At 32.6% G+C, this 13,266-nt stretch overlaps 1 protein-coding gene across 1 annotated transcript; it reads right to left on the reverse strand.

The window, feature by feature from the left end:
- Positions 1–442: 442 nt before the first annotated feature.
- LOC132757809 (integumentary mucin C.1-like) lies at positions 443–10,978 on the reverse strand. Its single transcript, XM_060749220.1, has 3 exons — positions 10,725–10,978; positions 5,765–6,232; positions 443–2,254 (listed from the first exon to the last, which is right to left on the reverse strand). The coding sequence occupies exons 1-3, from the start codon at positions 10,771–10,773 to the stop codon at positions 2,181–2,183; spliced, it is 591 nt and encodes a 196-aa protein (XP_060605203.1). The 5' UTR covers positions 10,774–10,978; the 3' UTR covers positions 443–2,180.
- Between the last annotated feature and the right edge of the window lie 2,288 nt (positions 10,979–13,266).

The raw sequence follows: 13,266 nt of genomic DNA on the forward strand, positions 1-13,266 counted from the left end.
AAATAGTTTTTCTGTTTTTCGGGCAAAACAGTCGGTCTGTTTTAAAAAATAATAACCATACACTTACGATATACAACATTTTTCTTAGCCTCGGTTTCATTTTGGTCATATTTCATAAAGAAATAAAGGATTTACGTGAGTTCGAGCGTTTTATCTTTTGCTATTTCTGCTTGGTGTATTACCAAAGATTTCGCCAAAATCACGTGGTATGGGCACACTGGAAATATTCAGTGCACTTTCAGAATACAGCCGTGGCACATCAATAATAAGCCATCTCATCGTACAACATGTTCAGTAACGTTTAATTGTAAAACAGTATGAACATCATAGTAAGTTCTTTAATTACAATACTATAAAAATAAATTAAAACTTGTAGAGTCATACTCTCATCTTGCTCTTAATTTACAGTTCTACTTAAGGTGGGTTGAATCACAACACAATGTTCCGTTTTATAATTTAATGTACCTTTCTTAGTGGAATACCACAAACAATATATAAAATATGCACAGATTATCCTTACATTAACCAATAGATATTAAAAAACAGTTTTAAATATTTCTAATGGAAAGCCACAATGTTAGCACTTGGAAATCCCAAATCTTACTGTCCAAATTTTCCAACTTTACAATATTTCTAAAAATGGTTTCGTTTTACACTGACCAATAGAATTTTAACAGCTTTGTTTCTTAAATAACAAAATGACCAATCAGGTTTTAATACAAAATAATGTAACATAGCAACATGAAATTTATAACAACAATCATCACCTGGACAACTTATTAAGTTCAGACAGCTTTATCACCTATATATAACAAAACTTTTAGGACAATTGATTGGACAAAGAGGAAAAGCCATATTTAATCTTCCGGTAACATATTTATAAATTTAACATCTGTTATTGAAACATTAACTATTTGTAACTTTACCATATTTGAAATTTCACATATAGTCTTTTCAGATTATTTTAAAAGTAAATAGCATCCATATTTATTCAGTATTTTTTCGTTTAAGAATTTCTCTGTTTTTCCACTGCACAACACTCTGTACCTCTACAGAAATGCTGTTTTATCTGTATAACTCCTACAGCTAGATAAAAATAAATAATTGTGGTTGGAAAGAAAATGCTCGTTATGTAAGTTCAATAATTAATTTGCATTAAACATTTACAATGTTTATAGCATAAATGCAAAAGAACATAGGCAGGTAAAAAAAACAACATGCGTACAAATAATAATACGTTAATTGTACAATGTAATAAGTATGTAATTGATATTGTAATTGTGATGTCACATGTTAATTTCCTTTTTTGAATGTCTCTACATATAGTACTACGATATGTTGGCATTACCTCCGATGAAATATCACAAATAAATGATAATAAGTATAAGAAAACCACCAAATTGTCCAAATCTCATATAAAAAAAACAAGACTTTCAATAGTATTGCTGAATCAAACAATATTTTCACAACAATTGATACTGGCAATTGGTGACTAAAATGACCGTTTAAAGTATTTGTATAATACATCCAGTCTTTTTATCCAGCTGCAGGGCAGCTTTTAAAGCAGACAGCTGACATAGCAAAGGTTAGAAAACAAACCTCTAGGTTTAAAAAACAAACAAATTGATCTTTAAATGTAAAACTTATGAAAGAATAACAACTTGTTTACCATATGTTTATTATTATGCTTATGTATAATAAACTGCATTTTATATCATAGCAGTATCACAGTACTTTAACCACGTGACTTTTTATGATCTGAGGGGCAGAAACCTAATAAGACCAATTTTTTAAACAACATATTTCCTTTCATGTTTCATCATTTTATGGAATAAAATGAAGAGCCCTCTTATTTAAGTGAAAAACGTACATTTAATTTTTTTTGGGAAGAATAAGTATTTTTGCCAAAGAAACCGCGTTGAGACTTTTGCCAGTGCAAACACACGGTTTCACTTTACGAAAACTATTATCTTTTTTTCTCTCCATTTTTGTATGGGTCTTTCTCTACTACACTTTATCCAGTTGTAAAAGAAAATATTATCCGGACTTTGTTTAGCTTTAGTTTCCCACGCCACGCAGATTCCAAAAAATTACCGTGATTTTTATATTAGAAAATAATCAATGCTGTAATTGAATGTTGAACACATTTGTAGCTGCCATATTTCACTGTATTAGGGTTTCTATTGTCTTGTATTCCATTGATTGATTGCCATAGCAACGTAGTATGAAGTCATGCACTGAAGGAAAGACATACCTGAAATAACAAAACCTGTCGTCAAAACATTGTTGTAAAAAACTTCTACATTTTCATGACGTCTATTACCAGGTTTAAAAAAACATAGCGTTTTCACAATACCCCACTTCTTACATTATGTATGCAGTTTATTAAAGAGGTATTGCAATCCTCCCTTAGAACAAGAAAATAAAACTGTATCATCTGCAAAGAATGGCAAAAAATATATTTGTAAATCATCTAATGAAAATGTATCAACATTATCTACTTGTAAATGTTAGCGCATATCATTTCCGAAGAAAATAAATAACAGAGATGAAAGAAGTTCCCCTTGTTTAAGCCCAAATAACTCTCAAAATTATCTGACAGGCAATCATTTGCTCTTACAAAGATTTCACACAATTATAATCATCTACTTCGTAACATTATTATAGCTTTATATGATACATCTGGTTCAATTAATTTAAGACAGATTCCATTTCTATATTACATATCAAAACAGATCCTGGAATCAATAAATGATACATGACTTCATGTTTTATTATCTTATTGATAAAGTAAAAATGCAATCAATATTACTTATAACTTTCCTAAAACCATACCGTAAATCGTTCAATATTTCATCATGCAATTCATATGTAAAGTAACAGAACATCTTAAAGCAAACAAAACAAAAATCAAACAAACTATTTGTCCGTGGAAATTTGACCTCTAAAATTACAACATGTTTGCGTTAAATTTAACTAATACACACGACGTAAAATTTTAGCAATACTGCAAACATTTATTCATGTATGAGGTAATCTAAGCTGAACGGCAAATATTTGTAAGTTATTGGTCATATATCAAATTTTATGGAATTCATTGCGAGCGAAGCCGAAGGTGTAGCGAAACAACCAGTTCCATGAAGTTTGATATACGTACACCAATAACTTGCTGATATTTTGTCACGCAAGCACAGCGACATTGTCTTTTAAGGTCTTCATAAAACCGATAGCTTTCTCAGAAAAGGTGGGTTCAGTGGCGATGAACATTCGTTGCAGAAGCGGTGGATAAATATGACTTTAAGTTAACCTTTTCGCTGTCATCGATAGGTTTAATACGATGTTTTACTTTGTTTTATTTTACTCGAAATGCCTTAGTCTCTAACTTGAGCCGTTCTGTTAGCTCAATAGCTAGAGTGTTGGATTATGAATACGGCGACCCAGGTTCGATTCCCGGACGGCGCAGGTCACTTTCGTTGTGATTGGTCATGGAATCCTTTCTACGGTCATTCGCACTGTACCTCTGCTCTTGCATGTACAGAAGTTATCAGTTCCTTTCAAAAGTGAGGCCAACTAGTACTGGTAAATTGCTTGACAGCCTGCACAGGAACGATGCGTTGGCTGAACTGAGCTCTGGTAAATCCAATGTGGCTTAATGCTGTGATCTGGAGTGAAAAACTACCAACACCACCACCACTCTCTAACTTGATAACGATTATTTCTTTATTTTAGTAAGCAACAATTGACTCGTAAATTATACAATAAGTGGTTTTTATGTTATTAGAAACATGATTTCAATAGCTTTTTTCTTAAAATTTTGACCTAATTCCCCCTAAGTTACGCGTTGAATACAAGCTGCTCATATAGCAAAAGCCGTTGACAGACGGTTTATGTAAAAACTGAGAGGATGTTTGAAGTTTTAAATTTACTAGAATAGCTAAATTTACATGCATGTTTCATTAGTTTATTTATTTGTATCACGGAATGAAACATAAAATCACTAAAAATCACATGATTCGTCTTATAGAATGAATTTAATTTAATCGAAAAACATATACGTGTCAAAGAAACATAGGTATCAATAATATGGCAGATAACAGACTTGACTTATGATAAAGATATCTTTATTACGAAATAATGTTCCTAAAAGGACACCGCAGAAAACAAAAATGATTGCGTATGTTTAATGAAATGCATGTGATCTGATATGGATTTGACATTTTAAACACCATTCATGAATGAATAACATCAGTATATTTTTTTGAAAATATCATGACTTTGGAATACAAGTGTGACCTAGACCTTTGAGCTAGGCGTGCAACACGTTGCCATCATCATATCCAACACATTTATGCATAAACAAATTCAAATCCGTCCAGGAATGACTGAATTTTGACCGAACAAGTCAATAAGTGCACTTACAAAAAAAACATATCATTGAATCTAAAAGTGTAGGACCTGATTCTTGAGCTTGGCACGTCATACTAATGTTCAAAATCTTATGCATAGTAATCCATACAGGATTGGCAGAGTTGCGGACCGGACACTTTTTTATTATAAAATTTCATATCATGACTTTGGATATTGTAAACGTATGTCAGGATGGGGAAAATAAATACAATTCTTTTAAAGTTTTCTAAGTTTATAACAAGTATTTCGGCAACAACAGTGTCTAGTGAGTCAATAATACTGGATATAAATACATACCAACTTACAAGTTTGGATAACAATGTCGTTTGTAAGATGTTTACTGTATTTGAACTTTGGCGGTTTTAAAACTTTATTTGCATTACTTGGAGGTCAAGACCGAAGTGACAACATTGGTTGGATTCCGACTTTTATAAGGTTCGATGTTTGAAATCCACCAATGAAACAACAGAAATCCGGAAATCCTCCAATGGACAGACGGCCGGATTTCTGAATCTGAAATCTTGGATTTCAATGGCGGCCATATTGAAATCTCATATAAAATCTACATACGAAAATCATTAATATACAGAAACATGTAGTGAATATTTAAGGATTTCTGACCTTAATCAATCATAAACTTTACATAAATTAGGTTCTTGAATTGAATTTGACTGAAATTGATATTAACAATAAGAAATCTTCAATATAAAATATGAAGTGACAGATTTCAAAGATGTCTGGCATTCGACGTCTGCTACACAAAAATGTAAAGAGAAAATCAGTTATCTGCTATATATATAAGGTAAGTTTAACAATTTTATCAGCTTAAATTGCAAAGTCAATAAGTGTTAATACAGTGTTCCTTCAGATCAATCAGGTAAGTGAATCTTGTTATTGTAGAAGTCAACAAATTATGGAGCTATAGGATTTCACAATGTCACTTGGATTTCATTAAAAGTTCTGTTGTAAGTACATTTCAGAATAATGCTAGAATGTCAGATCCTTACAATATACAAGTGTGAACTTGACATTTGAGTTAAGGATCTGATCTGTGATAATAATTATTTAATACAGTGTTACAGTCAACTTATACAGCTCACAGCTCACGTGTAAGCTGTACGTCGTCAACTACGTAATCAATGAAATATGAAACAATAAATTAACATGGGCACTATTAATGATGTTATGGCATGTTAACTCGTTGCAATTTCTGCATATAGCACAATGTAATTGGATTGCACAAGAAACATGGATAGTTTTCACGAAATGACAATTATTTTTAATTAATATAACATCATGGCTATCATATTAGTTGATTAAGCCTACAAATAATCTGAATATTTTATAAGAAGCAAACCTGCATATATAATTGATGCGGAATTTCCTGGATTCCCGGCAGATTTCGTTTCATTTGTACTTAATGTTGAAGTTGGCAACATAGTTGTTACTGTTGATGGTGCCAATGTCTGTGTTACCGATGTTGTCGTTGCCGGTCTTGTTGTTATTACTGTTGATGATGCCAATGTCTGTGTTACCAAGGCTGTCGTTACCGCTGTTGTTGTTGTTACTGTTGATGGTGCCAATGTCCGTGTCATCGATGTTGTATTTGCCGATGTTGTTGTTGTTACTGACATTGATGGTGTCAATGTCTGTTTTACCGATGTTGTATTTGCCGGTGTTGTTCTTGTTACTGACATTGATGATGCCAATGACTGTTTTACCGATGTTGTCGTTGCCGGTGTTACTGGTGAATCTGTCAATGACTGTGTTACCGATAGTGTCTTAGACGGTATTATTGTTGTCGTTAATGATAGTTCTACTGCCGCTGTGTGAAGGTTAAATATTTTATATATAATAATTGTATGAAAAATGCCATAATAAACATGATATATGAAACATTTTAACATGATTCGCACTATTTCCCTATCCAACAGATAGGCCAGTCAAGTGCTTTACAAGATATATGCACAGGAAATAAAAAACTCAAATAACGTCATAAATTACGTCAATTAACAAAATTATGTCAGGAAAATTACTTCTACGCTCGATGTAGTTAAGCCTATTTTTATACTAGCATAGATCTATATTAGAATGCAAATAGATATAAATTTTTCTTGTATTATAGTATAACAATGCACGGTTTATCGTTCAAGTGCTTTGTAATTAATCACCGTGATATTCCAACGCATCTGAACTCGAACCGTCCCTTATTCTACATTCTAACACGACCCGCATTTTTCCTATTGAACATAGAAGGACCGAAAGTGATATAATCCCTAGCATCCGACCTCCAAACAGTGATTTTTATTTAGCGATAAAATCACTGTTTTTGGATATATTACAAATCAGATAGCCTCGTGTTTCGATGCTCTTTCTATTACATAGAACATTATATTATATAACAATAATGTAGCAATAGAATCTCGACAAAGTGGACGTACCCTCTAACGTGTGATATTGAAAACCAAATTTCCTGAAATATTTGTGAATGCGATTTGAAACATTATGTCAAAATAGTCATATACAGTAGACCAGTTCTTTCAATGATAATTAAAAATAATTATGGTCCATATAGTTGCCGTGTTCACACTGGCCATAGATTTCACAGAAACGGTGGGTCCATCGCAGCGGCGGTTGAGTATTCATCGCAGAAGCGATGGATAAAAATTGGGCGTTTGCTTTTGTCGGTAAGTTTATGACTGAATTTTCTTTAAGTTTTAACGCTTTACGGGAAACACATAGTGAGACTGGAGCCAACATATGTACTCTTCCAACTTATCATACGCACACCATGCAATTAATTGCCATTTATGGAAACACTTCTGTACAGTTTGACGAGGGGACGCCACTTTTGCCGAATAGTGGTTAAAACACATACAAATGTGTGCAAAACGACCCCTAAATACAACGGCATAGCATCGTATGAATAATACTTACACAAAACAACTTAATACTTACACAAAACAACCATATTTTTGAATATTTTGAAATTGTAAAACAAAAAATGATTACAACGCAGACGGCCGTGGATTCGGTTGCAAAGCAGTGCGGGGACCCGATACCATTATTTCAATTTTAAGCGGTAAACTTGACATATAACGCACCTTTCAATCGAAAGATTTAGTTTTATTACTGAAGTATTTTTGTATGTGAACAGATATCGCTTTTGATTTGATTCTTGTTGAAAAATGCACCATTCATGTTAAAATGTGCAGTTAAGTAAGAACATATAAAGTGCCCTTTATCTTTATATTTCCTTTAAAGATCAACAACCCGGACTGATGGAGAAACAATCCTGGCGGAAACTAGGAGTCAAGACATCTGACCTTGATGCACCACCGAAAGGAAATTTACCGATGCGCAGGGAATTGCATAAACCAATTTATATATACAATGTATGTGATTTATTGATAAGCATTTGTCTTTGGTCGTTTTCTGTCTGCATGTGTTTGAGTGGCGAGCATAAGTAGACCTTTATAAATAATGCCTATGATATATCATATATCTGTGCCTGTGGTGTAAATTCTCATACTTATTGCATAAGAGAAATAACAAGGTTTCGAGTCTAAGTTATTATACATCAGACATTTATTAATACAAAGTACCAAAACATATTACATAGCAAAGCGGCCTCACATAAACGACAGTTATTAAGAGCGTCTACACGGGACGCAACAATATTATTAGTTATAAAGATTTTTGACATGTTATATGCTAGTATATAAATTTAATCTCTTATAAAACACGTCGCTTTTCATTGGATAATCTTGACGTTTATATTATTCGTTATAAAGATTCTGATTTCACATACACGTACAAGCATAATAACAAATTTATTTATATATTTAATTAAAAAGATTTTTGACAGGTTAAATAACTTATTATAAACGGTTATATTGCAAACAACGTTTATATACGGTCATATAACCTGCTAGAAAAATTTATATGAATTTATAATACAGTAAGCATTTTTTTAGAGAACAAAGTGACATTTCTTCATATATTGACAGCAGTCGTTTATATAAAACCATATAAACGTCCCGATTATCCAATGAAAAGCGGCGTAACAAACGTGCAATATTATAAACACAGAGATATTCAATAATTTTACTTTTACTGAGAGTAGCTCATTTAGACAGAATCAATCCATTTTTATTATCATCCATTTCCCCGCTTCTTTCAACAACTTAAGACGTCATATACTCAGAGCTACCTGTAACCGAAACTGGTATTTCAACAAACGAGTTTAACATCTAGTAAAAAACAGGATAAAGCAGGATGATATCTAAATAACTTCAAGCGTCTGACTCACAGAGAACAATTGTTTCTCAATTAAATAATACTTTATTTGGAGTGTTTGTTATATTAAACAATCATGATAATTTCCTTATTCTATTGACATAAAAGTGTTCATTCCAATTTATTTAAATCAGCCGCGACATGTTTCTATTGTTCAGAGAAATACTTGGAAAACATCTTGACACTGGAAATTAAAATAACAACCAAAAGAATAATTGTGATTATTGTTTAATTGTTTTAAGTAAGTTAGCCCTGAAAGTGTTTCCTGTTTCAAGAACAATATGTCAAGTGTCGTTTGAATAGATGAAATTATTTTTATCAGCTTAAAATTTTCCTTGAAATTCCCTTTCTTATGGTACCTAAAGTACAATTGAGCGAGTGTTTTGTCAGGAGTTCAAAGTTACCAGGCTGCATTTTGATAGATGTTTACCAAAAAGTCTATACACTTGTATGACCCTTGATGTCTGTAGATTAATTTATAAACATTTTATTTTTTATGTTTAAATAGCATAGCTTTAGAATAGTTAAAATGATAATGCTATTATTTAACATATGGCGCACAGTGTCAGAGTGATTGTGACGGGATTGATGTAGTTTACGTAAACTTTATATTGTCTCAATAAGACAGCCGTGTAGATCTTTGTATAAAAGAATATAATATGAGACGTAGGTTTAACAAAAACAACGAATGCGCGCACTGTTTAAAAACTGCACAGCGCTGATTGAAAAAGTGTGCGTCATATCATTAAGAAATATTGACGTGAACTTTGACAACGCGTTTCTACGATTACGTCATTTGACCACTATGTTGGGAATGTCATGCCAGGGCTCATATATATTCTTTAAACTTGGTATGATATTAGAATTTCTGCACGTGAATTTAATTTTTTTTTATATTTATTTGGGGTTATTTCAGGGGCAGATAACATTTACATACGTCTGAAAAATCGTTTATCCTTCAGTTTATTTTTTGCACATTTTCTAAAAAAACATTTTATTCCATAAAATATTTCTGATACCTTTTTTAAAAAAATCATAAGAGGTACTTTAAATTCTATAAAAGAAAATTGCCATTTTAAAACCATTTTTTTCTTCGATAAATGTCACAATTTAATAAAAAGAAAGAAAAAGCTATATCACGGGCAGGTGTTAACAAAAAGTAATAGATAGAAAACTTCCCTCAAATTACACTTCCGCTGTAAAGATAAAATTTATATAAATTGGTGTTCTCAGTTTAACACAGTGACATTCAAAACTGAGATTGTTCTTCGTATTCAATGTTAATCTTTACGAGAATTCTATGATAATACAAATCAAAGGAATTTTCAATGGAAGGAAAATGGAAGCGAACTCGGACATCTATTTGTATTTAAACACGAAATAAACCCGTCTCATTGATGTCAAAGTTAGGAAATGTTTTTACTCAATTGAAAAGTGCGTTATGTCAAGTTAAACCCTCAAAATAGACATTAATGGTATCGGGCCCACCGCATTGCATTGCAATTAAATCCACATCCGTCTGCGTTGTAATCATTTTTTTTGTCAATAACAATTTCCAAAAGTTCCAAAATATGGTTGCCTTGTCTAAGTGTCATCCATACGATGTGATGCCGTTATATTATGGGGTCGTCTTACACCATTTGTATGTGTTTTATCCAAATTCGGCAGAAATGGCGTCCTCTCGTCAAATTGTACAGAAGTGTTTGCATAAATGGCAATGAATTACATCGTGTGCGTTTAATAAGTTGATAGAGTACATATATGGGGTTCAGTCTCATTAGGTGTTTTCCATAAAACATTAAAACATAAAGCAGAATTCTGTTATAAACTTACCGACAACAGCAAACGGCCATTTTTTATCCATCGCTTCTGCGACGAATACTTCACCGCCGCTGTGGTTGATACTATGGCTATGACCAGTGTGGTGTTGCGTTACGGATATACACGTTGTTATATAAGCTCAATAATAACATATCCAATAATAACATATTCAATAATAACATATTCAAACTGTTCACCTATTAACAAAATCCACAGACACGGAATAAATAATTTTTTATTATACATATTGTTTCTGTTGTGCAGCACGTGTAGTTATTACCAGCGTTCTTGTCAGACTGAAGTCCGCTATCATTTCACATCCTGTCAAGGGCGGAAGATATATGATTCATTTCTTGTGGTTAATGATATGGGTATTCTTATATCTTTTTAAATGATGTGTTTGTACGAGTTGTTTCGCTTGGGATCGAAAAATACTACAGCCAACTCCCTTTCAAAATGTTTTCCACGACAAATATTCTACATGTCACGTTTCGGTCGCCGTGATTTGATATGATGAAATTATAATACCTATTATTATTTTGAAATTTGAACGTTTGTGAAATATCTAAAAGACCGTGTGTATGTCATATGTTTAAGTTTGTAACAAATACCATATGATGAAAATGTTTTATATTCTTCTGTAGAATGTGACATAAATCAAATATTGGCTGCAATGACTGTAGATTACTTAATATACTAGTTAAACCTAGACATGAACTATTTTTTGTGTGTGTTGGGCCAAAGGGGATGAGTGTAGTGCCACAGTGTAACATCCACGATTCGGTCGGTAATATTTGGTTCATGTTCTAGCAACGTCATTTTGAAATTGCATATAAAATGATGTTTTTTGAAAAACAAACTTATTCTTTTATATCTTTAGAAACTTCTACCGTTTACAAGTTTGCTTTGGCCGATGGCTCTTTCACGGAAGTGTCGGTGGCTCACATTATAACAGATCACTAAAATGTGAAAAGACAGCGTTTAGTAGGGATGTAACTTCTAACAAAATAACTAATTCAGTTGTATATTTAACAGTTTATTCTCACTTCATTTATTATTGCATATTACTGTTGTAAAACACTTTAAAGGACACATGTGTTAAGTATTTATAAAACATAGATAATATTAGATTAGGTCATTGATAATATTAGATTTTTATTTCGTTGACCACATTTCTATCACATTAACATACATCAATGAAACAGACTTTGATCATTATGGCTTGTAGCTCATGTAGCTAGCAAATTATATACATGTATTTCTAAGATCTGCAGTGACAAAATACTCACACCTTCCAATGGCATTTTACTATTGTGCCTGAGAGGTCAATAGACTTGGCTTGACCTGACAACAATCTGTATATGCATATAATTACAAAGTACAAACATTTTTAAAGTAGGTCGAATCCTAAAAATCCTAAACTAAGCTTTATTTGTTAAAACATGTCCAACCAAGTAATAATACTTCTGCAGTATACGAATGTCTGGACATGGAATAATGACAATTTGTCTGCACATATGTAAACAAATTCCTAATATTTGAACGAGACTAATTCTCCCTTGATTATTCTAATGTCCCCAAAGGCGGCATGTAATAATCGCACTGTCTGTCAGTCCGTTCGTCCTTCCGTCCGTGCGTCCTCAGAAAATTTTGTCCCCGCATCATGATCAAAACAGATGAGGGATTTCAGTGAAACCTCATAGGATTGTTTGTCACCAAGGCTAGTTGTGCATTCTCTCTTGATTTTCCGCTTGAATATTTTAGGCACCGTTATATGGCCCCTTAATGGTCAATTTTAAGTAAAATAAGCTTGTCCGCGCTTCATTTCGGGATTTCAGTGAAACTTCACAGGATTTTGTCACCATTCCTAGTTGTGCATAGTGTTTTGATTTTCCGCTTTATTGTTCTGGCACAGTTTCGGCCCCTTAATGGTCATTTTTTGAGTAAAATAAACTTGTCCACGATACATTTCCAAAAACCGTTGGATGGATTTGAGTGAAACTCCAGAGGATTGTTTGTCACCATGCCTAGTTATGCATAGTATCACGATTTCCCGCTTGATTTTTTTGACACAGTTATGGCTCCTTATGTTTTAGTAAAATGAGCTTGTCAGCGCTTCATCACCAAAACTGTTGGGAGATTTCAGTGAAACTTCAAAGGATTGTTTGTCACAAAGCCTAGTTGTGCATAGTATCTTAGTGAATTAACTTTGTCCATCCCTCTCCAAAACCACTTGGGGAATTTCAGTGAACATTTTTAAAATTGTTTGCATGGTGCCATGTTTTTCCAAGTCTAGTTTTCATTGTGCCATGATTTTGTGCATGAATATCTTTTCGCACAGGCACAGTCATTGGCCCTTGATGATGAAACTTTTTTAGTAAAATTTGTTTAGACTATTTCTCCTAAATTTCTAATGGAATTTCAATTAAATTTTAAGATAATTAAGATAATTATCAAAGGCTGTCGGGGGTATACTACCGTTATTTTGGCATTTAATTCGGATTTTATGTCAAAGCATTCTTTCGTGGGCATAAGTCACTTTTCAGAGTCAGCTCTTGTTCTAAAATTATTTTGATGATAACATAAAATTATTTTGATAAGGGGAAGTAAATAATCATGAACACACGATAATTTTCTTTCATATAGTTCTATTGAATTAACTACAATAAAGAAATATTCAGACAACATTGACACAGTGATATAAAAAGCTATCCTAACGTACACAAATGTTCTGTAAAA

This window comes from Ruditapes philippinarum, unplaced genomic scaffold (genome assembly GCF_026571515.1).
Source record: "Ruditapes philippinarum isolate M1 unplaced genomic scaffold, ASM2657151v2 ctg252_1_1_1_1, whole genome shotgun sequence".
Lineage (NCBI taxonomy): Eukaryota > Metazoa > Mollusca > Bivalvia > Venerida > Veneridae > Ruditapes > Ruditapes philippinarum.

What these genes read in the sequence shown, in the direction of transcription:
- LOC132757809 (XM_060749220.1), bottom strand. Translation starts at nt 10,773, where the DNA reads ATGTATAATAAAAAATTATTTATTCCGTGTCTGTGGATTTTGTTAATA. An exon ending in TCTGTGGATTTTGTTAATAG is followed by an intron (nt 6,233 to 10,724) that starts GTGAACAGTTTG and finishes ACCTTCACACAG; the next exon opens with CGGCAGTAGAACTATCATTA. An exon ending in CGCATCAATTATATATGCAG is followed by an intron (nt 2,255 to 5,764) that starts GTTTGCTTCTTA and finishes TTGTTATTTCAG; the next exon opens with GTATGTCTTTCCTTCAGTGC.